The 26708-nt window shown below is 39.9% G+C and overlaps 2 protein-coding genes across 3 annotated transcripts in view; one reads left to right on the top strand and one right to left on the bottom strand.

The window, feature by feature from the left end:
- EXD1 (exonuclease 3'-5' domain containing 1) overlaps positions 1–25285 on the bottom strand; it is a 40040-nt gene extending 14755 nt beyond the window's left edge. The window contains exons 1-8 of the mRNA XM_069596041.1: positions 25025–25285; positions 23304–23376; positions 22715–22899; positions 15202–15270; positions 8911–8968; positions 8535–8662; positions 6471–6529; positions 3300–3386 (exon numbers count right to left, since the gene is read on the bottom strand). Coding sequence (XP_069452142.1) covers positions 3300–3386; positions 6471–6529; positions 8535–8662; positions 8911–8968; positions 15202–15270; positions 22715–22847 — 534 coding nt within the window. The 5' untranslated portion in view covers positions 22848–22899; positions 23304–23376; positions 25025–25285. The remainder of the gene's footprint in view (positions 1–3299; positions 3387–6470; positions 6530–8534; positions 8663–8910; positions 8969–15201; positions 15271–22714; positions 22900–23303; positions 23377–25024) is intronic.
- Positions 25286–25384: 99 nt separating this feature from the next.
- CHP1 (calcineurin like EF-hand protein 1) overlaps positions 25385–26708 on the top strand; it is a 36147-nt gene continuing 34823 nt past the window's right edge. The window contains exon 1 of one of the 2 annotated variants that reach the window (XM_069596043.1): positions 25385–25990. In XM_069596043.1, the coding sequence (XP_069452144.1) occupies positions 25924–25990 (67 nt within the window). In that variant the 5' untranslated portion in view covers positions 25385–25923. The remainder of the gene's footprint in view (positions 25991–26708) is intronic. The other variant, XM_069596042.1, reaches the window with a different exon arrangement.

Here is a 26708-nt window from a genome sequence, read left to right on the forward strand (position 1 = left end):
ACAACCCAATATTCAAAGCAGCATTATTTACAATAGGTTATTACCTGGAAATAACCTAAGTGTTCATCAACAGGTAAAAGGAAACAGAAGTGGTAGGAGACACACACACACACAATGGAATACCACTCAGTTATAAAAGAGAACACACTTTTGTCATTCACAGCAACATGGATGGACCTGGAAGGCATTACCAGACACAGAAAGAGAAATACTATAGGATATCACTTATATGTGGAATCTGAAAAATACAACAAACCAGTGAATATAACAAAAAAAGAAGTCAACTCAGAGAGAACAAACTAGTAGGGGAATACAGGGGTAGGGGAGCAGGAGGTACAAACTATTGGGTGTAATACAGGCTCAAGAACATATTGTACAACATGAGGAATACAGCCAACAATTTTGTAATAACTGTAAGTGGACAGTAATCTTTAAAAATTATATAAAAATATGGGTTTCTCTGGTGGCTCAGTGGTAAAGAATTCACCTGCCAATATAGGAGACACAGGTTCAATCCCTGATCCAGGAAGATCCCACACACTGAGGAGCAACTAAGACTGTGCACCACAATTATTGAGCCTGTACTCTAGAGTTCGGGGGCTGCAACTACTTAGCCCACTTGCCCTAAAGCCCAGGCTCCATAAGAAGAGAAACCACCACAGTAAAAAAAGCCTGTGCACCACAGCTAGAGAGTAGTCCCTGCTTGCCACAACTGAAGAAAAGCCCATGCGGCAATGAGGTCCCAGTACTCCCAATTAAATAAATTAATCAAATTATTTTTAAAAAATCAGTTGTATTCTTATAAAAAGTTATATAAAAATAAAAATTCTTAAAAATTGGGATATAGCTACATTGGTAGGTTCTACGGAATGTGGGTGTGATAGCAAAATCTTTATTTAGTATAATAAAAGTTAATAATTTGTAAAACTAATTAATAAAGAGAACAATGACCAATTACTAGAAAAAGGAAAACAGAAATATTTCAATATGTTAAAAGGCACTGCCTCTGTATTTTATGTGTCTGGTGCCCTGGTTTTTGAGGCTGCTACCAGAGGATGCCCCTTGATGGCATGGCTCTGGTGCTGGGGTGGCTTGTATTTGTAGGTCCTACAGGACTGTGGCAACTGGAGGGACAGTTCTTGGCAGGCTCCCACAACCCCCGCACAGGGCACTACACAGACAGTGGACTGGGGCACATGCTCCAGTCTTTCTGTGAAGGGGAACTCTTTGCTTGTCCTGGAGCTTCAGCCTGAGGGCCAGGTTCCAGGGTTGGTACACTTCAGTGGCCTATGGAGCTACTCTCAAGGAACATAAGCTTTGGACTACATCTCGACGCTTTCCCTCACTCCAGTTTGCCGATGTCACCCAGAAGAGTGCCTAATACACTCATCTGGAACCCTGATTTCTGTAACTGCCATGTAGGGGACATCTCCAGATTTCCCAGCTCTACTGGCCAGCAAGGTTTATGCTTGTGGTCCCATCAGTTCAGTTCAGTTGCTCAGTTGTGTCTGACTCTTTGAGACTCCATGAACCGCAGCACACCAGGTCTCCCTGTCCATCACCAACTCCAGAGTCCACCCAAACCCATGTCCATTGAGTCGGTGATGCCATCCAACCATCTCATCCTCTGTCATGCCCTTCTCCTCCTGACCTCAATCTTTCCCAGCATCAGGGTCTTTTCAAATGAGTCAGCTCTTCACATCAGGTGGCCAAAGTATTGGAGTTTCAGCTTCAGAATCAATCCTTCCAATGAACACCTAGGACTGCTCTCTTTTAGGATGGACTGGTTGGATCTCCTTGCAGTCCAAGGGACTCTCAAGAGTCTTCTCCAACACCACAGTTCAAAAGCATCAATTCTTCGGCTCTCGGTATTTTTTTATAGTCCAACTCTCACAACCATACACGACTACTGGAAAAACCATAGACTTGACTAGACGGACCTTTGTTGACAAAGCAATGTCTCTGCTTTTTAATATGCTGTCTATGTTTGTCATAACTTTTCTTCCAAGGAGTAAGCGTCTTTTTATTTCATGGCTGCCGTCACCATCTGCAGTGATTTTGGAGCCCCCCAAAATAAAGTCAGCCACTGTTTCCACTGTTTCCCCATCTATTTGCCTTGAAGTGATGGGACCAGATGCCATGATCTTAGTTTTCTGAATGTTGAGCTTTAAGCCAACTTTTTCACTCTCCTCTTTCACTTTCATCAAGAGGCTCTTTAGTTCTTTTTCACTTTCTGCCATAAGAGTGGTGTCATCTGCATATCTTAGGTTATTGATATTTCTCCCAGCAATCTTGATTCCAGCTTGTGCTTTATCCAGCCCAGCGTTTCTCATGATGTGGTCCCATAGGACTGTATATATTTGCATACTTTAAAAAGCTGATAGCTAAGGGTTTCGCTTCCAGTCACTCTGAGTCTATGTGCTGAGATCATCTCCATGGGGACACTGACAGGTCTCGGGATATCCTCAACTAGTGGGAGTTATTAAAAGTGTAACAGGCTGCTTAGACAGCAAAGAGGTTTGAAAGACAACCAGGAGCTGAGGCAGAGCTGAATAACAACGTAGGCTGATATAAGTCTTCATTCAAGAGATGGAAGACATTGGTTGGGAATTCAGCTGGCTTTTTTGGCCCACTCCCCCTTTAAATACCAACCCATGGGGCCTGAGTGGTGAAGAACCCACTTGCCAATGCAGGAAACTAAGAGACAAGGCTTCAGTTCTTGGTCCGGGGAAATCTCCTGGAGGAGGGCATGGCAACCCACTCTAGTATTCTTGCCTGGAGAATCCCATGGACAGGAGAGCCTGGCAGGTTACAGTCCATAAGGTCACAAAGAGTCAGACATGACTGAAGCGATTTAGCACACACACCCCTTAAATACTGATACTGCTGAGTTTGATCCCAACATGGTTACCCATCCTCTAGCTATTCAAGGCTCAGTACAAACTTCTTTGGATATAATAGAGACCCTCATCTGACATCTCCTTGATCCAGGAAAATGAAAATGATGTGGCAGAAATCTACTGTGGAAAGTTACCAACCAGAAGGAAAGATAAGACATTCTCTATATATCTAAGGCAAGAGAACAGAGCTGAGAAAGAAGACCTTAAGTAGAGTCTATGAGACATCACCGATGATTATAAAGCTCTTTCCTTTTGAAAATAATAAACTGAGTACGAGGAAACTGAAAGACATTCCAAACAAGTTACAGGACAGCAACACTGGGGTGACATAAAAAGACAATTACAGTAAATTTACCGGTGAATCTACAATTATTTCAAAAGTTTGAAGAACTCTCTCACCTGAAGCCAACATAGTTTCCCATGACGACACACATTAGCTCCTTCTGCAGCCACACTCAGGACACTTTGCTTCTTGATGTGGAGCATCTGGTGAGAAAAGGAAGAAAATAAAAATCTCCAGGAAATAAATGCTGCAATTATGATATCATGAATGGCACAAGTAAAATTGCTAGAAATAAACAAATTGGATCATACTTTTTAAACTTACAAAATCCCAAACACATTTGCTTCATACACACACAAACACACACACACACACCACACTGAATACCTCTGATCTTCTTTTCAGTGTTCACAAAGTTATTCCACAACTGGAAAATAAATCATTCATATTGCAAATGCTAATAAGAGTTGAAAACTCAGATACTTTTGTCACCACTGATGTTACAGTGAACAACTTCTAGTCCTTATGGCAAGATTCTTCATGCAAAAAACAGCAAACTAATACAGGGCAACTTACTGTACCAAAAGGGAACTCACACGGTGGCTGAGTCTCACAGTATCTACTGCTCAGAATGAGAAAACAGACTCAACAGATCCTTTAAAGTCTTGGATTCATTAAATTACTCAAAACTGAAATAAGAGTATCCCCAAAACACACGTTGGTCCTCAATTTAAATCTACAATTTTATATTTCAAAACATTATACAATTCTAAAATCCCTACTCCATAATCCATGAAAATATCTATACGGCACAAGATTCTCCCCATTTTACAGGTAAATAAATTACTCAAGAATAGAAGGGCAAAGCAATGTACACTAGCACAATATCTTTCTTTTTAGAGCATAAAGTTTTCTATACTCTGAGTATCTTTCATCAATGATTAAAAAAGGGGACTGAATTTCAGTTCCATTCTCAATCAATAAGAAGGCTGCAAAACCAGGAACAAAGGCTGTATTTCCCTATTGATAAGAATTTCCAACCAGCTCTTTAAATTTCCAGAGCAAAGGTTCTCATCTTATTTTTTGCTGCTGTCATGGATCCTTTAAAGCATCTGCTGATATATTTTAAAATTCTTATAACAGTTAAAATGACAATGGAATAGATATTTCTCTAAAGAAAATATACAATGGGAAAAGAATCTTTAAAAAAAAGTAGGTATATGTAGAACCAATTTACTTTATTGTACACCTGAAATTGACACAACATTGTAAGTCAATTATACTCCAGTAAAAATTTGTTAAAAATAGCCAATAAGCACATGAAAATATGTTTAATGCTATTAGCCTTTAGGGAAATGCAAATCAAAACCACAAAGATGTATTATTACTTCATATCACTAGGATGGCTATAATTAAAATGACAGATAATAAGTGTAGATGAGCATGTGGAGAAACTGGAACCCTCATGTCCTGCTGGTAGGAAAGTAAAATGGTGCAGCAGCTTTACAAAACAGTACCGTCTAATCCTCAAAGAGTTAAACACAGAATTATTATATGAACCAGCAACTCCACTTGTAATTATCTATCCAGGAGAAACGGAAACATATGCCCACACAAAGACTTGTACAATGTGTGTTCACAGCAGCATTATTCATAACAGCCAAAAAAGTAAAAACAACCCAAGTGTCCCTCAAATGGTGAAAGGATAAATGAAATATGGTATATACATACAAAGGAATATTATTTGGCAACAAAAGTAAATGAAATACCAATATGTGCTATAACACAAAATTTGAAAGTATTATTCTAGATGAAAGAAGCCAAACCAATCACAAATAACCATACATTGTATGATCTCATTTATATGAAATATCCTAAACAAGCAAATTCACAGAGGCAGAAAATAGATAAGTGGTTGTCAGGGGCTGGGGGACTGAGGAGGGATTGGAGGTATTGACTAGGAATATGGGGTTTCCTTTTGGGGTATTAAAAATGTTCTAAAATTCATTTTGGTAATGGATGTACAGTTCTGTGAATATGCTAAAAGCTGGTGAAGCATACATTTTAAATTGTCAAATTTTATGGCATGTGAATTATATCTCAATAAAGCTGTTTAAAAAAAAGAATATAGTTGAAAGTTAACCCTCCATTAAAAAATATACCTGGGCATACATGGCATAAGCTTGTATCTAAACAGAAAAACCTAATGACTTCCCTGACATCTATCTGTGAATCATAACCTAGGCTGAATAGTTAGTTACTGCCACATGTCAAATTAATGAATCATAAAGAAATTGCCTAAACATAGATCCAGTCTTTTTAAAATTATAAGTAAAAAAATTTCTGACTCTCCTCTAAAACTGCCAATGACTCTCCATCTTACTCAAGTCAAACTTGAAATCTTTATGTCTAAAAATCCCTACCTGATCTGCTTCCTGCCCACTTCCATTTCTTAACACTCTTTCACTGTGGTCCTGCCACAAGGACCTCCCTGCTGCCTCTGCATACAAGTCAAGTGTGTTTCAGCTACAGGGCCTTAGCTCTTGCTAATCATGCTTTCTTTAACTTTTTTTACCTATTTATCCACATGATTACCCTTACTTCTTTTAAGGTTTCCGCTTCACTGTCACCTCTTCACAGAGGTTTTCTGTCTGCCCTAAATAAAATAGAAACTCTTAACTTTCTATTCACCCTACTATACTTTTGTTTTCTTTATAGCATTTATCATCAATTGACATATAATTATTTACTTTCTTGTATTAAAATAAGCTCCTTCAGGGCTGGAACTTTATCTTTTGTTTTTTTTCTGTTTTTCATATAGAATTTTTAAAATTAATTTTTGGTCATGCTGAGTCTTCATTGCTGTCTTTGGGCTTTCTCTAGTTGCAGTGCTTGGGCTTCTCACTGCATGGGTTCTCTTGCACAGGCTCTAGGTGAGCAGGATTCAGTAGTTGCAGCGCATACGCTTAGTAGTTACGGCTCTTGGGCCCTACAGGGTATGCTCAGTATTGTGGTGAATGGGCTTAGTTACTCTGATTCAGGGATCAAACCCATGTCCCCACCATTGGCAGGCAGATTTTCGTCCGCTGCACCACTAGGAAAGTCCTAGAATTTTATCATTATTTTATCCCAGACCTCAGAACAATGCCTGGCACAAAGCAGGCACTCAGGTATTCTGTTAAATTATTAGGGAAAACAGTGATCTTACAATAAGAGAAAAATTTATGAGACATAGACATGATATCCATTTGCAGACAATACTGAGGATGACTAAGGGCAGTACTTACTGCAGCACCAAACTTCTGCTGGAACTGATCAATGACTGTGTATGTCACCTCCTCTTCCTCTACAGGAGAACGATATTATATATATTTGTCTTCCTTGGCAACAGAATAGCCCTCCCACTAATTTTAGCCATACTCCTAAACTCCAACTCAACTGAACTCGAATGTCTAGAACTACTGAGACTATGTCTAGAATACTGAGAACTATTTCATTATCACCTGTATTAGTCCATCCCACTATTAGCATCTGACTTGTCAACTGAGAATAAACAAAAGCCCCAGTGATCATAATCTCATAAAGTGAAATATTAACTCATTTCCTGTGATAATACATGTTTCCCTCATCATAGGTTTATGTTTTAAATATTTCAAGACAAGTACTTCCTTTTTTAAAAAAATTTTATACAATTGTAAAGGTTACACTCCATTTAAAGTTATTACAAAATAGTGACTGTATTCCCTGGTGTTATACAATACATCCTTGTTGCCTATCTTACACACAATAATTAGTACCTCCCATTCCCCCACCCATATATCACTCCCTAAACTGGTAACCATTAGTTTATGTTCTGTATCCATGAATCCACTTCTTTTTTTGTTATATTCACTAGTTTGCTGTAATTTTTAGATTCCACATATGCGATATCATACAGTATTTAAGGTGTTCCTATATTAGGCACATATATATTTATATTATATCTTCTTCCTGGATTGATCCCTTGACCATTATGTAGTGCCTTTTTTTGTCTCTTGAAACAGTCTTTGTTTTAAAGTCTATTTTGTCTGATAATGAGTATTGCTACTCCAGCTTTCTTTTGATTTCCATTGTTGTGTAATACTGTCTTCCATCCCCCCATATAGTATTTAAGACATATGCTTTCTAAAAGCACATTCATAATAAAAAGTAGCATTTTAAATTAGTTCTGGTGATGGGCCGATGTCCACATATTTGGAATTCTCTGAATCCTGAAAATTATTTTTCTAATTATGTAATTTAAAATATTAGAGGTATAGCATAACATATACTAATGTGTCTAGAAGGAAACACAGGAGGAAATCTTTGTGACTTTGAGTTAGGAAAGATTTCTTAGATATGACATCAATAGCACAATCCATGAAAGAAAATGGATAAACTGTACATCAAAGTTTAAAATGTCTTCTCTTCAAGAGATTCTTGAAGACAATGAAAAGGCAAAGCATAGACTTGCAGAAAATATTTGCAAAGCATGTATTTTAGAAAAGACTTGTATCCAGAATATATATAAAAAAACTTCCAGCACTGAATAATAAGAGAACAATCAAATAAGAAAATAAACAAGATATGAATAAACATTCACCAAAGATGTTCAGATGTCAAATAAGCACATTAAAAAATCCTCAACATCCTTAGTCATTAGGGAAATGAAAAAAACAACCAACCAACTTCCAATGGTTTCTCTTCTCACTGCAGAGTAAAAACCAAGTCCTTTTAATGATCAACAAAATCTTCCATGATCCACTCACCCCACCTCATTCCAAATTGCTCTCCTTACTCCAGCTATACTCATTTCCTTACTGTCCCTTCAAATTGTGGCATATTCCTCTTGTGGGCCTTTGCATTTATTCATTATTTATGCCTAAAAACCAGTTCCTCTGATATTCATACATTTTGATCCCTCACTTCCTTCAAGATTTTACTTTAAATGTCACCATTTCATTGAGACCTTTTCTGGACACCCCAAAATTGTAAAACCGCCCTCTTCACACATTTCTTCTCATTCATTTTTTTTTCTACTTAACATGTGGCACCAGCAAACTACACAGTATACTAATTTATCTTATTTAGTGTGTTTCATGAACCATAACTCAAGGAGTGCAGAGATACCAAACTTTAGTATCCCCAGTGTCTGGCAGATAGTGTGCATGCAAATATTAAATAAACAAATGAATCACAATCTTTTATTTGGACCCTAGAAACAATGTCCTAGCTGAGAGTTCCATATAGAACTCTGACTTTGGTTTATATACCAACTCTGAAGAACTCTGAATCACAAAAAAGCCTAGAAAATTCAGAGCCCTAGTACTCACCAGATGGGCTGTACTTGAGGTCATTCAGAAGAGAGGTTATTGGCACCTCAGGGGCAGGAGAAGCAGGCTTATGTACATTTAGGTCTTCATCTTTTATTGTATCCATCTTGGTTCTTTCTGTATTTAGACTATACTTACAAAAAACAACACTTAGGTGAACTTGTTCTTTGTTGTTAATGCCATACACACATCAGTGGTAAGGACTCTAGACCTTTCATAGAGAACCCATTCATCCACAGCTTACACTGATTTGAAGATACCATCTACCTGTTTCTTCATTTTAGGAACTACACAACTAGTGAATTAGAGTTAAGGTTTCCTACCCTAATGTGTATATTTGGGTAACATCATAATTAAGAAAATCATTCCATCATACCTAACAGATGAAGTCTTTTCTCTTACTGCACCTTGTTCCACTTCATCCAGTAGTTCCACTGTAAAATAACCAGATGGATTTCAACAGGGCTTCCAACCTGAAAGCAGTTTACTACTCCTCTCTCACCTACACCCACAGTTTGATTAAGTAACACAGACAGTAATTGGGAATGAAATGTTAGTCCATAGAGGACTTCACTGACCAGTAACAAATAGAGCAGAAAAGACTAACCAAAGTACTGAAGACCCCTAATCTTATATCTCTACATAGCTTTCTTGGTCATTTAGCAGCATTAGGAACCTCTCTACATGTCCACTTTACCCTTTCTGTTCCAGGGCACAGTTGTGGTCAAGCAGATTGGTTCTAAAGACATCTTTTCTTTCCTTTTTATTCCCATCCTAATGCATCTTCCCTCATACTATGAACTGTTTGGGGTTTTACTCTTAAATCATTCACACTGACTCTTTCACAGGCTGGTACAGTAAAGGTCAGAAACAAAAGGTAACAAAAGGTAAACTGGAAATCACAAAAGAAATATGAGAGAGACATTCCACAGAGACTCTGAAACCACTTTTTTTTAACCTAATGGTTCATGGAATACAGGGAAATGTATTGATACATCATTGATTCTAAGATGCACATTTTAAACAGCTCTGAAATTGGCTATGACTTACAGTAAATACATATGATAATTAAACTGGCAGCTTTTTTCTTTCTTAGAGTGGAAAAGGAAATAATGCACCTTATCGTTGATGGCATCTAAGATTCAATTAAGTATACTTGGGTACTACTCAGTACCGGGAGAAGCTTCTCAGGGGTCACTATGTTTCAAAATGTCTCTTTTTCCTACATTCTAAAAGTAATGAGTTTTGGTCAGAGAAAGCAAAATTCACTGAAAACAGGTATTAGTCAATTATTATCCTTCATCTTGACAGTTCTTATTTGAGTGCTTTCAGCACCTTGGAGACCCCTCCATGGCTGACTAAGCCACAGAGCAAAGAAAGAAGGAGATGACCATTCTCTGATCTTAAAATTATGAATGAAGTCCAAATCGTGAGAATGAATTTAGGAAGAAATGAATCCATCTGTACAGATCCCAAAGCTGGACAGTGGTTAGGCTTCTCCTGAGTTAGGAGATGGTGGGAGTGATTCCTTCATTTATTTTTACAAACTCATCTACAGCCTAGCTTTGTTCCAGTCCAGAACTCTGCTCTATTGCAAAGTCTAACAGTCAAAACAATTAAGAATCACTCTACTACTACCACCATCACTGGCATTTTGAAAAGGTGTTCAAGGGACAAAAAGTGTTTCAGCAGCGTTCAGTTCGGTTCAGTCGCTCAGTTGTGTCCAGTCTTTGTGACCCCATGGACTGCAGCACGCCAGGCCTCCCTGTCCATCACCAACTCCCAGAGTTTACTCAAACTCATGTCCATTGAGTCGGTGATGCCATCCAACCATCTCATCCTCTGTTGCGCCCTTCTCCTCCTGCCTTCAATCTTTCCCAGCATCAGGGTCTTTTTCAAATGAGTCAGTTCTTTGCATCAGGTGGCCAAAGTATTGGAGTTTCAGCTTCAACATCAGTCCTTCCAATGAATATTCAGGACTGATTTCCTTTAGGATGGACTGGTTGGATCTCCTTGCAGTCCAAGGGACTCTTAAGAGTCTTCTCTAACACCACAGTTCAAAAGCATCAATTCTTCGGTGGTCAGCTTTCTTTATAGTCCAATTTTCATATCCATATATTACTACTGGGAAAACTATAGCTTTGACTAGACGGATCTTTATTGACAAAGTAATGTCTCTGCTTTCTAATATGCTGTCTATGTTTGTCATAGCTTTTCTTCCAAGGAGCAAGTGTCTTAATTTCATGGCTGCAGTCACCATCTGCAGTGATTTTGGAGCCCCAAATAATAAAGTCTCTCACTGTTTCTACTGTTTCCCCATCTATTTGCCATACAGTGATGGGACTAGATGCAATGATCTTAGTTTTTCTGAATGTTGATCTTTAAGCCAACTTTTTCACTCTCCTCTTTCACTTTCATCAAGAGGCTCTTTAGTTCTTCTTCACTTTCTGCCATAATGGTGGTGTCATCTGCATATCTGAGGTTACTGATATTTCTCCAGGCAATCTTGATTCCAGCTTGTGCTTCTTCCAGCCCAGTGTTTCTCATGATGAACTCTGCATATAAATTAAATAAACAGGGTGACAATACACAGCCTTGACTTACTGCTTTCCCAATTTGGAACCAGTCTGTTATTCTATGTCTACTTCTAACTGTTGCTTCCTGACCTGCATACAGATTTCTCAAGAGGCAGATCAGGTGGTCTGGTATGCCCATCTCTTTCAGAATTTTCCAGTTTGTGGTGATCCACACAGTCAAAGGGTTTGGCATAGTCAATAAAGCAGAAATAGATGTTTTTCTGGAACTCTTTTGCTTTTTCGATGATCCAGCAGATGTTGGCAATTTGACCTCTGGTTCCTCTGCCTTTTCTAAAACCAGCTTGAACATCTGGAAGTTCATGGTTCACGTATTGCTGAAGCCTGGCTTGGAGAATTTTGAGCATTACTTTACTAGCGTGTGAGATGAGTGCAATTGTGCGGTAGTTTGAGCATTCTTTAGCATTGCCTTTTTTTGGGATTGGAATGAAAACTGACCTTTTCCAGTCCTATGGTCACTGCTGAGTTATCCAAATTTGTTGGCATATTGAGTGCAGCACTTTCACAGCATCGTCTTTCAGGATTTGAAATAGCCCAGCTGGAATTATATCACCTCCACTAGCTTTGTTCATGGTGGTGCTTTCTAAGGCTCACTTGACTTTACATTCCAGGATGTCTGGCTCTAGGTGAGTGATTACACCATCGTGATTATCTGAGTCTTGAAGATCTTTTTTGTATAGTTCTTCTGTGTATTCTTGGCACCTCTTCTTAATATCTTCTGCTTCTGTTAGGTTCATACCATTCCTGTCCTCTATTGTGCCCATCTTTGCATGAAATGTTTCCTTGGTATCTCTAATTTTCTTGAAGAGATCTCTAGTCTTTCCCATTCTATTGTTTTCCTCTTTCTTTGCACTGATTACTGAGGAAGGCTTTCTTCTCTCTCCTTGCTATTCTTTAGAACTCTGAATTTAAATGGGTATATCTTTCCTTTTCTCCTTTGTTTTTCACTTCTCTTCTTTTCACAGCTATTTGTAAGGCCTCCTCAACCAGCCATTTTGCTTTTTTTCATTTTTTTTTTTCGTGCAGATGGTCTTGATCCCTGTCTCCTGTACAATGTCACGAACCTCCACCCATAGTTCTTCAGGCACTCTATCAGATCTAGTCCCTTAAATCTATTTGTCACTTCCACTGTGTAATCGTAAGTTTGATTTAGGTCATACCTGAATGATCTAGTGGTTTCCCCTACTTTCTTCAATGTAAGTCTGAATTTGGCAATAAGGAGTTCATGCTCTGAGCCACAGTCAGGTCCCGGTCTTGTTGTTGCTGACTGTATAGAGCTTCTCCATCTGTGGCTGCAAAGAATATAATCAATCTGATTTTGGTGTTGACTATCTGGTGATATCAGTGTGTACAGTCTTCTCTTGTGTTGAAGACAGTGTTTGCTATGACCAGTGTGTTCTCTTGGCAAAACTCTATTAGCCTTTGCTCTGCTTCATTTTGTACTCCAAGGCCAAATTTGTCTGTTACTCCAGGTGTTTCTTGACTTCCTACTTTTGTTTTCCAATCCCCCATAATGAAAAGGATATCTTTTTTGGGTGTTAGTCCTAGGACATCGTGTAGGTAGTCATAGAATTAATTGTTCAACGTCAGCTTCTTCAGCATTACTGGTTGGGACATAGAGTTGGATTACTGTGATATTGAATGGTTTGCCTTGGAAATGAACAGAAATCATTCTGTCGTTTTTGAGTCTGCATCCAAGTACTGCATTTCGGACTCTTTTGTTAACTATGATGGCTATTTCATTTCTTCTACGGGATTCTTGCCCACAGTAGTAGATATAACAGTCATCTGAGTTAAATTCACCCATTCCAGTCCATTTTAGTTTGCTGATTCCTAAAATGTCGACGTTCACTCTTGCCATCTGTTTGACCACTTCCAATTTGCCTTGATTCATGGACCTAACATTCCAGGTTCCTATGCAATAGTGCTCTTTGCAGCATCGGACTCTGCATCTATCACCAGTCACATCCACAACTGGGTGTTGTTTTTGCTTTGGCTCCATCTCTTCACTCTTGAGTTCAGTTCAGTTAATTCGCTCAGTCATGTCCGACTCTTTGTAACCACATGAATTGCAGCACACCAGGCCTCCCTGTCCATCACCAACTCCTGGAGTTCATTCAGACTCACATCCATTGAGTCAGTGATGCCATCCAGCCATCTCATCCTCTGTCGTCCCCTTCTCTTCTAGCCCCAATCCCTCCCAGCATCAGTTTTTTCCAATGAGTCAACTCTTCACATGAGGTGGCCAAAGTACTGGAGTTTCAGGTTTAGCATCAGTCCTTCCAAAGAAATCCCAGGGCTGATCTCCTTCAGAATGGACTGGTTGGATCCCCTTGCAGTCCAAGGGACTCTCAAGAGTCTTCTCCAACACCATAGTTCAAAAGCATCAATTCTTCAGCACTCAGCCTTCTTCTCAGTCCAACTCTCACATCCATACATGACCACTGGAAAAACCATAGCCTTGACTAGACAGACCTTTGTTGGCAAGGTAATATCTCTGCTTTTCTATATGCTATCTAGGTTGGTCATAACTTTCCTTCCAAGGAGTAAGCATCTTTTAATTTCATGGCTGCACTCGCCATCTGCAGTGATTTTGGAGCCAAAAAATAAAAAATAAAATAAAGTCTGGCGTTAGTTCTCTACTAATCTCCAGTAGCATATTGAGCACCTACTGATCTGAGGAGTTCATCTTTCAGTGTCCTATCTTTTTGCCTTTCATACTGTTCACGGGGTTCTCAAGTAGCATACTCCAGTAGCATGCTGAGTGAGAAAGTGCAGTTAGATAAGCTGGCTGGACTTGTCTGCTTTAAAGTAGGTCTGGACTGGCAGTCATTAATTTAGTGAGATTTTCATCTCTCCCTAAATTCTATTTAGCTCACAAAACAATCTTTCAAGAAGTAGTAATCTCTCATTTATAGGAGTCCTTTTCCTTCCTCGCATTTGCCTCAATGATCAGAAATGCACAGTTCTATGAGGTCTTAGGTCTTCCATTCCCCCAATCCCTTCCACCCAATACTGATATTTACTCTTCCTTGGAGGGCTTTTTGCTTTTGTGTTCTTGAAAGCAAGAACAGCTCTTGTTTGCAACCTTTTTCCTGTTATTTCATTTGGCTTGTCTGAAGCACACTGACCAGATGAGTGTCTATATTCCTTTAGGCAAGTAATTGGATCTATTCTTGCTAAATGGTTTTTGCTGGCAGAAATACAGAGTGGGGCCGCTTCCTGTAATTACAAAACCCCAAAAGGTCTGAAAACCAAAAATTTTGTGTAACTCTTTTGGGAGCAAAATCTGAACTGTCATACTACTAATAGTCCTATTTTATCCCACTTAGTATGATTATCCACCCATTTTTCTGCAGAAATGTGTTATTAGAGTACTGACCAGACCCACTTGAAGTGTTATGTAATTGACCAGTATATACCCTTTGTTATTGTTTAGTTGCTAAGTAGTGTCTGATTCTTTTGCAACCTCATGGGCTCCATAGGAGTCCACAAGGTTCCTATGTCCATGGAATTCTTCAGGCAAGAATTCTGGAGTGGGTTGCCATTTCCTTCCCCAAGAGATTTTCCCTACGCAGAGATCGTACCCGGGTCTCTCTCATTCCAGGCGGAGTCTTTACTGTCTGAGCCACCAGGGAAGCCCCCTTACCCTTTGTTAGGTTTTCAAAAATCCAGAACTAGACTTGGGTTCTGAAACATTTGGCTCCAAGGTTTCAAACAGTGTACTGTGGATGTACTGTGAACATGTGGTAAACTCACTTGTTGAACAAGGTAACTCCTCTCTGTTCAGACTGATAACTCTGCTTGCAAACTGACCTCTAATATTGAGAACCAGCTGTCCTCACATTGTAAAATCAAGATGATTAAAATTCTTTAAAGACAGTTCTGTTCACAGTACCTACTACAACAGTAAGATAAGGGACACTTCTCAAATACCAACTTTAAGAGTTCGTAAGTGCAAGACAACATCTTGAGCCACCCCCTCACCACCAAATATTGGAATGAGGCAGAGCAGTGAGCTTCCTGCTACTGCAAATCCTGATATCAGCAAGTAGGAAACATGAAGCTCTCACCATTCACAATCTCATGTCCAAAAAACATCTTCACTCCTGGGACACTTAGACCAGTCTCTACGTTCTTCACTGTTATAGAAAACAATTCATTTAATTAATTAAAAAGTAATATTCCCTAAAACTGTAAGAAAGTATGACACCTCTCAAAATTGCCCAAATCTGAATTTTATAAAAATCACCAAACTATCTTCCCTAATAAATAAAGAGTCAAAGCTAAAATATAGCTAAATTACAAAGCTATAACATTGAAACAAGTAGTATAAAGAAGAGAGGGAACCCCAGAATGATCAAAGATCATTCACTGAAAGAGCTGTAGTAATAGACCAAATTTAAACTTCTGCCAAGAATATTCTAAGGCCTTTGGAGCTAAAGACTATCTATTTATTATATTTTTACTGATTTTTTATTCCACTTAACTCCAGGAAAAAATTTAAGGCATCTGACTACTTCTAGAGTCCACACCCTTTTCATGCTACATGCCTGATCTATGAATTTTCAGAGACAACAGCCCAACTCCTGGCCCAATTACAGGCTCTTCCGTGAGGAAGTAAAGGATTTAGAAGTTTAGATGTCATGTTTACAACACTGTCATTTTTTCTGGTTGGAAATGCTCACAGCATCTGTATATCTCCACATCTCTCAGCAACTGAAAACAATGGAGTTTCACTCTCACTAGTCCATTGAATATATTCTTTGCTGTTGTTGCTGTTCAGTCACTAAGCCATGTCTGACTCTGCAACCCTGCTGATTGTAGCACACCACGCTTTCCTGTTCTTCACTATCTCCCAGAGTTTGCTCAAATTCATGTCCATTGAGTTGGTGATACTATTTAACCTTCTCATCCTCTGCTGCCCTCTTCTCCTTTTGTCTTCAACCTTCCTCAGCAGCAGGGTCTTTTCCAATGACTCAGCTCTTCAAATCAGGTGGCCAAAGTACAGGAGTTTCAGCTTCAGTATCAGTCCTTCCAATGAATATTCAAGGTTGATTTCCTTTAGGATTGACTGATTTGATCTCTGTGCAGTACAAACTCTGCAGACTCCTAAAAGGCTTTTCCAGCACAATTCAAAAGCATCAATTCTTTGATGCTCAGCCTTCTTTATGGTCCAATTCTCACATCTGTACATGACTACAGGAAAAACCATAGCTTTGACTATACGGACTGTCTTAATTTCATTGCTGCAGTCACCATCTGCATTGATTCTGGAGTCCAAGAAAACAAAATCTGTCACTGCTTCCACTTTTTCCCTATCTATTTGTCATGAAATGATGGGACAGATGCCATGATCTTAAGTTTTTTGAATGCTGAGTTTTAAGCCAGCTTTTTCACTCTCCTCTTTCACCTTCACCAGGAGGTTCTTCAGTTACTATTCACTTTCTGTCATTAGAATGGTATTATCTGTATATCTGAGGTTGTTGGTATTTCTCCTGGCAATCTTGATTCCAGCTTATAATTCATCCAGTCTGGGATTTAACATGATGTACTCTGCATATAAGTTAAATAGATAGTTTCAATATACAGCCTTGTCATACTCCTTTCCCAACTTTCAACCAGTCTGTTGTTCCATGTAAAGTTCTGACTGTTGTTTCTTGATCTGCATGCAGGTTTCTCAAAAGACAGGTAACTGGTCTGATATTGGTTTTCTGATATTTTCATCTCTAAGTGTTTTCCACAGTTTGTTGTGATCCACACAGTCAAAGGCTTTATTATAGTCAATGAAGCAGATGTGTTTTTTTTGGAATTCCTTTGCTTCCTCTATGATCCAACAAATGTTGGCAATTTGATCTCTGGTTCCTCTGCCTTTTCTAAACCCGGCCTGTACATGTGGAAGTTCTCAGTTCATGTACTGCTGAAGCCTAGCTTGAAGGATTTTGAGCATAACCTTACTAGCATGCAAAATGAGCACAACTGTACAATAGTTTGAACATCCTTTGGCACTGCCCTTATTTGGGATTGGAATGAAAACTGACTTTTTCCTGTCCTGTGGCCACTGCTAAGTTTTCCAAACTTCCTGACATATTGAGTGCAGCACTTCAGCAGCAGCATCTTTTAGGATTTTAAATAGCTCAGCTGGAATATATTCTGAGGTCAAAGATCACCAACTGCCTATTTGTAAAATCCCCTGGAAGTTTACTATCTTATACTTGGCTCTCATGCATCCTTTGACAATACTGTTCTCTACTTTCTTGACTTACAAGACATTCTTAGTGTTTATTTCCTTTCCTACTAATTATCCAGAGTCATCATACTAAGCACCTAAGTGAGACATCATGCTAATTAATTGCCTATGTTTAATTTCCAGTAACATAATGAGACAGGCATTTCATTATCTTCATTATGGAGGAATCTGAGGCTCAGAAAGGTTGAATAACTTGCTCAAGGTCACACTACTAGTAAAACAGTCAGGATTCAAACCCAGGCCTCAGTGATTTTAAAATGCATCTTGTAACCAGCATTCCAGCATCTCCCTGATTTGCTCCTTCTGGTTTCAGCTGCCTCTACCACCACTGCTTGCCGCTTACACACTGACAGTCCCTAAGGTTATGTTCTTCATCCTTCTACCTTCTCCTTGAGTGATCATATCTACTTCCTAGTTATCCTAATCCCTCATTTCTACAATATGGATTATTTCTCTGAGGCCCACTTGAATTTTCAACTAATGGAAGACTTACTGCAAGATTTTTCAAACTGATCATTATCTTCCTGCAGTAACCAACAAACCTGTTCCTCTTCCCATTTCTATCAATAACAGTATTATATGTCAAATCTCAGTCATAAATGTAGGAGTCATTTTCCATTGCTCTTTGACTATCTAATTGATTACTAAATTACTAATCCCCTCTCTTAAGCATTTCTAGAATCTGTCTTCTCCATTCCTTGACAAGATTAAGCTCTGACTCCCATTACTTCCTCTTTACTGGGTCCCTTGATTGCCTGAATAGCTCCCTGTCTATTCTCCTTGTCTCTTGTGTCTCTCTACTTCAAAGTTTCCTTCACACTGCTATCATAGTGATGTCACTCCCTGCTTTACCCAAATAGTACATAAAAAAAGTAAATCCATTCAATTCATTCATTTAGTCAGGTCCAACTCTTTGCAACCCCATAGACTGCAGCACACCAGGCTTCCCTGTCCATCACCAACTCCTGGAGCTTGCTCAAACTCATGTCCATCGAGTCACTGATGCCATCCAACCATCTCATCCTCTGTCGTGCCCTTCTCCTCCTGCCTTCAATTTTTCCCAGCATCAGGGTCTTTTCCAAGGAGTCAGTTCTTCACGTCAGGTGGCCAAAGGACTGGAGTTTCAGCTTCAACATCAGTCCTTCCAATGAATATTCAGGACTGATTTCCTTTAGGATGGACTGGTTGGATCTCCTTGCAGTCCAAGGGACTCTCAAGAGTTCTCTCCAACACCACAGTACAAAGCATCAATTCTTCAGCATTCAGCTTTCTTTATGGTCCAACTCTCACATCCATACATGACTACTGGAAAAACCACAGCTTTAAGTAAATAGGTATAAAGAAATACATTCAACTTCCTTAGGAATATTTTTTAAAACATGCCAAAATAAAATATCACTCTTTGCCTATAATACTAACAAACGCTGAGAAAAGATACACATACACATTTGCATTTCTTAAAAACTCAAGGCTAGGTTATTTACTGAAATTCACTCACACATTACTAGTAGCGAAGTAAAAACACATAACCTTTTGAAAAACTATTTAGAAACATGCATCAGAAACATTTAAAATATCTGTAATTTTCACCCAGTATTTTCACTTCTAGGAACTATTCCTAAGACAATAATTATAAAATATAACAAATATCAAAATGTATTTTATAAAATAATTCATTATAACTCATAATTATAAAATATACAATTGTATTGTAAGTTACTATAATTTATAATTATAAATATTACAAATTTTTTAAAGTTTTTAAGCTTTTCACTTTAAAATGTTTAGCCATTATACTGAGGTTTCAAATAATATAAGAAAATGTTACACTGTTAACTAAAAAAATGCGTATATGATATACCCAATTTCTTAAGTCAAGTACATTGCTGCTGCTGCTGCTGCTTAGTCGCTTCAGTCGTGTCCGACTCTGTGTGACCCCACAGACGGCAGCCCACCAGGCTCCGCCGGGCTGCGCCGTCCCTGGGATTCTCCAGGCAAGAACACTGGAGTGGATTGCCATTTCCTTCTCCAATGCATGAAAGTGAAGAGTGAAAGGGAAGTCGCTCAGTCATGTCCGACTCCTAGCGACCCCATGGACTGCAGCCTACCAGGCTCCTCTGCCCATGGGATTATCCAGGCAAGAGTACTGGAGTGGGGTGCCATCGCCTTCTCCGGGTAACTTTCTAGTCATTCATTATTGCTGTTGTTCAGTCGCTCATTTGCGCCTGATTCTTTGCGACCCCACGGACTGCAGCCTACCAGGCTCCTCCGTCCATGGATTTTCCAGGCAAGAGTACTGGAGTGGGGTGCCATTGCCTTCTCCATCAAATACATTAAAACTATGTAATTAAACACTAGAAAGAAATATACCAAAAATTTCATCAGAATTGAACACTGTTGAATGAGCATGTGGCATTTACTGACTATTATCTACTTGGTGCCATTTATTCAGGCTACCAGTGTGCTCATTCTCCCCAGACAGTGGTGTCTATTAAATTTCCAAGACATCTCTTTAAGATAAGAAACAACCCCCTACCCTATCTTTCCTCTTCCTCCTGTGTTTAATTCCACCAGCTACTACCATATGCCCTTGAGGTTTGAAGCCACATGGTGAAGATGGTACTACAGAAAGATAAAGAACAACTTTGGGGAGAGTCACAGTAGCTCTGGGATACCTCTCTTCTTTTACATGATTTGTTTAGGCCACTAGAAGTGAATCTGTTTCTAGCAGCTGAGCACAGTTCCTAACTGATACAGCATTAAAAATTTCAGGCAAGTAATTTGAAAATCTATATGACTCCCATTTAAAAGATATTTCAGACTGTTCCTCTTTGCTTTCAGAAGTTCCAAATGTTATGACATGTGAGGTCCTTCTGATCTGCCCCATGCTTATTTCTCTTCTCCAGCCTTATCTCTCACCATATCCTCACACTGAAATTTATTTCGATTGTCTTTTGAGGTTTTTTTGGCTGCACCATAAGGCATGAAGATTCTCAGTTCTTTGACCAGGGATAGAGCCCCTGTCTTGGGCAGTGGAAGTGAGGAGTCTTCACCACTGGACCTCAGGCAACTACTTAACGTTTTCTGAATGCACCAAGTTTTCAGTTCTCTACTTTTGCATATGCTGCTACTTCTTCCTATAACAATGGTTCTCTCAAAGTGTGTTCCCCAGCACAGAATCAGCATCACCTGGAAACTTCTTGGAAACACAAATTCTTGAACCCCACTTAAGACCATAAGAATCAGAAACTCTTTGAGGGGGTGGAAGGCACCAATCTGTGTTTGAACAACTCTTTCAAGTGATTCTGAAATATAGATGAAGTCTGAGAATCATTGGCTTAAAACAACCTTCCCCGCTTTTCCCAACCAGTTAACTCTTGTGAAGTTACATCTAACTCCAAATACATTTCCAACATCAATTCCTCCTTTGGGAAGCATTCCTCACTGTCTCAGGTCTAAATTAGAAACTTTGTGTTTCCATAGTATCCTGTGTGTCCTTCTATCAGAGGATATCACACTGCATTATATCTTTCTACTTATTTATCTGTCTCCTACAGTTCAGTTCAGTTCAGTTCAGTTCAATCGCTCAGTCATGTGTGACTCCTTGACACCCCATGAATCGCAGCACACCAGGCCTCCCTGTCCATCACCAACTCTCGGAGTTCACCCAAACTCATGTCCATCGAGTCACTGATGTCATCCAGCCATCTCATCCTCTGTCGTCCCCTTCTCCTCCTGCCCCCAATCCCTCACAGCATCAGGGTCTTTTCCAATGAGTCAACTCTTCGCATGAGGCAGCCAAAGTATTGGAGTTTCAGCTTCAGCATCAGTCCTTCCAATGAACACCCAGGACTGATCTCCTTTAGGATGGACTGGTTGGATCTCCTTGCAGTCCAAGGGACTCTCAAGAGTCTTCTCCAACACCACAGTTCAAAAGCATCAATTCTTCGGTGCTCAGCTTTCTTCACAGTCCAACTCTCACATCCATACATGACCACTGGAAAAGCCATAGCCTTGACTAGATGGACATTTGTTGGCAAAGTAATGTCTCTGCTTTTGAATATGCTATCTAGGTTGGTCATAACTTTCCTTCCAAGGAGTAAGCGTCTTTTAATTTCATGGCTGCAATCACCATCTGGAGTAATTTTGGAGCCCCAAAAAATGAAGTCTGACACTATTTCCACTGTTTCCCCATCTATTGGCCATGAAGTGATGGGACCAGATGCCATGATCTTAGTTTTCTGAATGTTGAACTTTAAGCCAACTTTTTCACTCTCCTCTTTCACTTTTATCAAGAGGCTTTTTAGTTCCTTTTCACTTTCTGCCATAAGAGTGGTGTCATCTGCATTTCTGAGGTTATTGATATTTCTCCTTACTAGTCTAATTTTTTCAAGGACAGAGACCATATTATTCTTATCCATATCCCTGGTACCCAGCACTGTACCTGGGATATAAAACTTAATAAATGATTACCAAATGAATTAATATTGCAAAAGCCTGATATAGTCCCAACCTAGCCTACAAAAGTTTAACTAATAATATGGCTTAACAATAATACTAATCTCTCAATTGTCACACATTTCAATTGTGAACTTGAAACTTACTGTGCCAGGAAAACAACTACCCTAATAAGTCAATATTCTAGCTGAATAAGAACCCTACATTGAGGCTTCAAGGTGAACACATGGAAGAGGCTAAAAAGGTGGTATGCTTAGAGACAGTAGAAACTCTGAGCCCGTTCCCACAAACCTTGCCCTATATATCTCCTCCATCTGGCTGTTCCTGAATTATATCCTTCATAAAGGAACTGGAATTGAAAGTGGGAGGTGCAAAGGCTACACTGTGACCATGAGGATAATAGGCGATCACTGAAGTGGCTGAATAGGAGCACAAGATGCCTTATCTCTCCCAGAATCTTTCAGCCACTGCACTATTTCTCAGCAGTCTACCTCTGGGCTTCTTTGTGCATGACAAAAATTAAACCCTTACCATCTTTGGAATTTGTCTGTTGAAGCTAAAGCAATTCTATCTAATACAGTGTTCATTTTTAATTTCAAGGTGCATATGGAGAGAAATTAAAAGATGTACACAATTTTAAAAAAACCTATATACTGAAATTTTCCACTATCATGTCAATAGAAGTACAGAGGTGGACAAGCCAGCATGCACAGTCATATGGCTCCGTTAGGGAAAATAACATTCTAATCTTCCTCCCACCTTTCCTCTAAAATAGGAATAATGCCACTCTTCCAGTTGCTAAGAGAGCCCAGAATCATCACCCAAACACACTTATTAGTCTCCTAGAAGGCAGGAGATTATGAGAAATAAAATGAGACCTTTCTTCAGAACAACAATCTTGTCAGGGTCCACATGCTGCAGCACTCCTTCAAAAATGCCACAAACTAATGTGAGTCTCACTCTTCTCCACAAAATCTGGTTGAGGAAATGGTAGTCACTGCTGAGATCCATGCTATTTGATTCCAAAAGGAGTCTTCAAATAATCTTCTTTAATATCTAAACCCTTGAAAATAAAAGAGATCTATGATTTTTTTAAATATTTTGGGAGAAATTAGGTTATTTTTCCTTTCCTCATACTTGGGACAAGAAAAATAAAAATATTTGAGTAATTCTGCTTATCGTTTATAATTATAATGAGAAAAAGATCATTGCAAGTATCAACTCTAACTTATACATGGGAAACTGAAAATTATAAGACTTCAGGCAAAGAGGGTTTGATTTCTTTGTCTATAAAATGGCCTAATATCACCTATCCTTCCTTAGCTAAATGGAGCAAGAACATTTAGAGGCCTTTCAAAAGCATATACATACACCATTTTAACATCAGCCAAAAAACTAAAAGAGCAAATGAAAAAACAAATGATATTGGCAAACACCTGACAACACATGTTGCAATGAATTGTTTACCCAGAAATGTCCAGGATCTAATCTCTTCTGGATATAACCTCTTCTAGATTAATAACATTTCCAGAGTTTCACACTGTTAACAACGAAAGAATAAGTGAGTTAGAATTATCACAATTTCTGCATTACCAATCCAGTTGCCATGTCACTCTGAGGGTCATTCCACCCCACCCTAGCCACAGCTCAGGGACGGGGCTGCTGTGATGTCACCAACCAGTCATGTGCAGCCTGACAGATTAAACCGTCACATGCTACACAATGGTTTTCTAAAATTCAACTGTTTTTGTAAAAATGATGTATGCTCATTATAAAAAGGAGAACAATGCAGAAATGCACAAAAACTTTATCTTGCAGAAATAACTATCATTCACAGTAGATACTCTTATATTCCGTAGTGTAATACTGTAATTTAAAAGATGAATTCTTTTTTTAAAAAAAGATCTTTTAGAACAATCCTGTTATTTGGATGTCTTTGTATTTTGAACCTCAGCTAAGTGTTCCTCCACAGTGGTGTAAATTCAAAAGCGGCTTGCCTTCACCACACTTGGAATAGTCAACTAGTGAATTTTGCAACTTAGTTTAACTACAAAACATTGACCAAATAACTAAGGCCCAATTCATCTAGGAAGAAGGTGAGAAGTTACATAGTGTTTTTAACCAGATAAATAACTTACACTTTAATATTTTAAGGTCTAGCAAGTGTTTTCACAACTGGTATTTGTTGCCCACAACTGCCTGATTTACATATGTAGAAACTGAGGCTTAAATTAAGATTTAAGACACCTGCCCAAGGTTAGACAGCTAGAAAGTAGTGGAACCTGAACTAAAACCAGGCCCCTAGTGGAGATGAGTCCAGTACCGAGTGTTATGCTTCCAGAGGGAACACAGAACAAGTCACCAGAGTGCCTGGAAAAATCATTCTTCCTTGTCCCAGTCAATCCAACAAGCAAAAGGGGAATTTTTACAGAAATAAAAGAGAATATAAAAATGGAAAAAACAGCCCTTACTAGAGACAAAAATTAACTTACATTTTTAAAAGATACGTAAGACATAAGCTTGTGAAATGCTTGGGGAAAGAGGAAATTTAAGAAATGTTAAAGTAAATCAGAAAAACATTAACACAAAGCAAAGATAGCTCTACTGCGGACGACTGCAAAAGGTAAGATTCAAGATTGGTAAGGAGCAAGGTCAGGATCCAGAGATGGGCTTCACGGCACACTCAGAAAACGGACACTCAAGTTGCTGACAACACAGATTTTTCTACCGTACTTATACTCTCAAGAAAAAAAGAAGCTCCTGTGGCCGAGACGGGCATATCCAACATGTCACCCTTTGCTGATGAAGGCAGACATCATTAAGTCAGAGGAGGCCAAGTCAATCATAAAAACAACTCAGTAAAACTGGAACCTCCGTAACCTAAGCTGACTACCAGCCCGCTAAGAGAGTCTTCTAGGACTTAAGTACTAAGTGAGATCTGTCAGAATTTGGTTCTTCTGTAAGTGAAACCAGTTTTGTACAAAATAACAGGGGTGGCAAAGGCGTGTAAAGGCATTGAAGCCACAGCAAATGAACTGATTCTCCTGAGAAGGTGTACTAATTTGACAGGTGGCTTTAAACGTTTTCAAGAAAACAAACAAAAATATGCCATAAGAACCAAATGCAAATTCCCTCATTTTTCGGGCAAAATGAGAAACTTGTTTAACGCCGTTTAACGGCGGCCATACGTTAAAAAGTCTGTCCTCCGCCGTTAGGTTTTTTTTTCCTCCAACGGAAATTTGTGCCTATTTCAGCCAAAGGGTAAATTCCTCGAGCTTCAGTCTTGAACTGAAAAGAGAAGGACTGCTTTTAAGGAAGAAATCTCGGGAAGTTCCAAACCCTCAGCAGCAGTTACCAGAGGGCAATCCCGAAATCAACTGGGGAAAAGTACGCAGCTCGGGCGCTGACACTCTGGAGCCGACGCCTGCCGATTGTTTCCCGAGGAGCCAATCGGCGCGCGGTCCCGGAACTGGCTCACGAGCTCCCCCTGCGGCTTGGAGGAGAGAGAGCCTCCAGGAAAAAAAGAGGTGCAGTGCAACTCCCAGCATGCAGTTCCCAGGAGACACACCCTAGCGTTCAACCAAGCCACGTTTTGCCTCTCTGTTTTTGTTTCTCTCCGCAATCCATACTAACTGTAGGGTGGGATTTCTAATGTTAGAGTTCTGTGAGAAACAGATTGGCTACACCAACTGCCACAGGTCAGTGTGTTGTAAAACAGTGGCGTTGCCCTTTTAGTTGCGGGCTCTAGGGCCAGCGTGGCATTGCCCCTTTAAGACCGGTGGCATCATGGTTCCGGGGGCGTGGTCCGCTTTTAGTTAGACCCGGCCGGGTGCTGGGCTAATTCATTCGGGGCTGGAGCTAGAAACGTCGACGTCGGCTCCAGCGCTGAGCGCAGCCTCACTCGCAATTGGCTGGGCCTCCGGCCTGCCCATCGCCGCGCACCACCCCTGGGTTCCCTTCCCAGTCCGCAGTAGAAACACTGCCCTCTCCCTTCTTTGACCCCGGCCCTTCTTCCCCTTCGTCCCTCCCTCTTACCGCCTCTGTCGCTTCAGGCGCCCCTGCTCCCAGCGGAGCTCCCGGCTTGGTGATGGGGTCCCGGGCCTCCACATTACTGCGGGACGAAGAGCTCGAGGAGATCAAGAAGGAAACTGGCTGTGAGTTCGAGTAGCGGGTGGGAACGCGGCCGGGCGCCTCCGGCTGGCCTCACGACCGAGGGCGACTGTCGCTGAGATCTGCAGCTGGGGTGCCGAGAGGTTGGGGGTTCCTAGGCATCCTCCAGCGCTCGAGCTTTGGGGATGATGGAGGACCTGTTCTTACAGCTAAGGCTACCCGCGGTGGGACTCTGGCTCTTGTGCGGCTCCCCTTCTCATCAAAGACAGGAGTCGCGATGACCCGTAAATCACTGATCCCGCTCTTTTCTCCTTCCCCTGCTCTTGAAAGTCTCCGAACTCTTTTCCTTTGTCTTTCCTCGCACCAAACTTAAATTCAGGAACTCTGGATAGGTCCTGTAGAAAACATTGTCTTTCCTGTGACGTTTCTAGACAAGGACTTAAAAACTTAAAACCCCTGACAACTGTGGGAAATCAGACAAATTCTTGCCGCAACTGGAAAAATAAATCCAGAAAGTGAGATCGTGTAGTAAGGTTTTGGAAAACGTGACCTGGTGATGGAACACCGTAAAGAACCAGGGGTCTGAGAGTATATTTCTTTCATTCTGAGCTTGTGGAGAAAAAGTGCAGTGGTTGTGACTACCAGTTTTTTATTTACACTGAGGATGCTGGCTGTCCTAATTTCAGATATATTGATTTTTACTATGCTGGTGTATTTCATGCAGTCGCCATGGAAATTGGATGTGCTCCAAAAATTTCAGTG

The sequence above is a fragment of the Ovis canadensis genome, chromosome 7 (assembly GCF_042477335.2).
Source record: "Ovis canadensis isolate MfBH-ARS-UI-01 breed Bighorn chromosome 7, ARS-UI_OviCan_v2, whole genome shotgun sequence".
Lineage (NCBI taxonomy): Eukaryota > Metazoa > Chordata > Mammalia > Artiodactyla > Bovidae > Ovis > Ovis canadensis.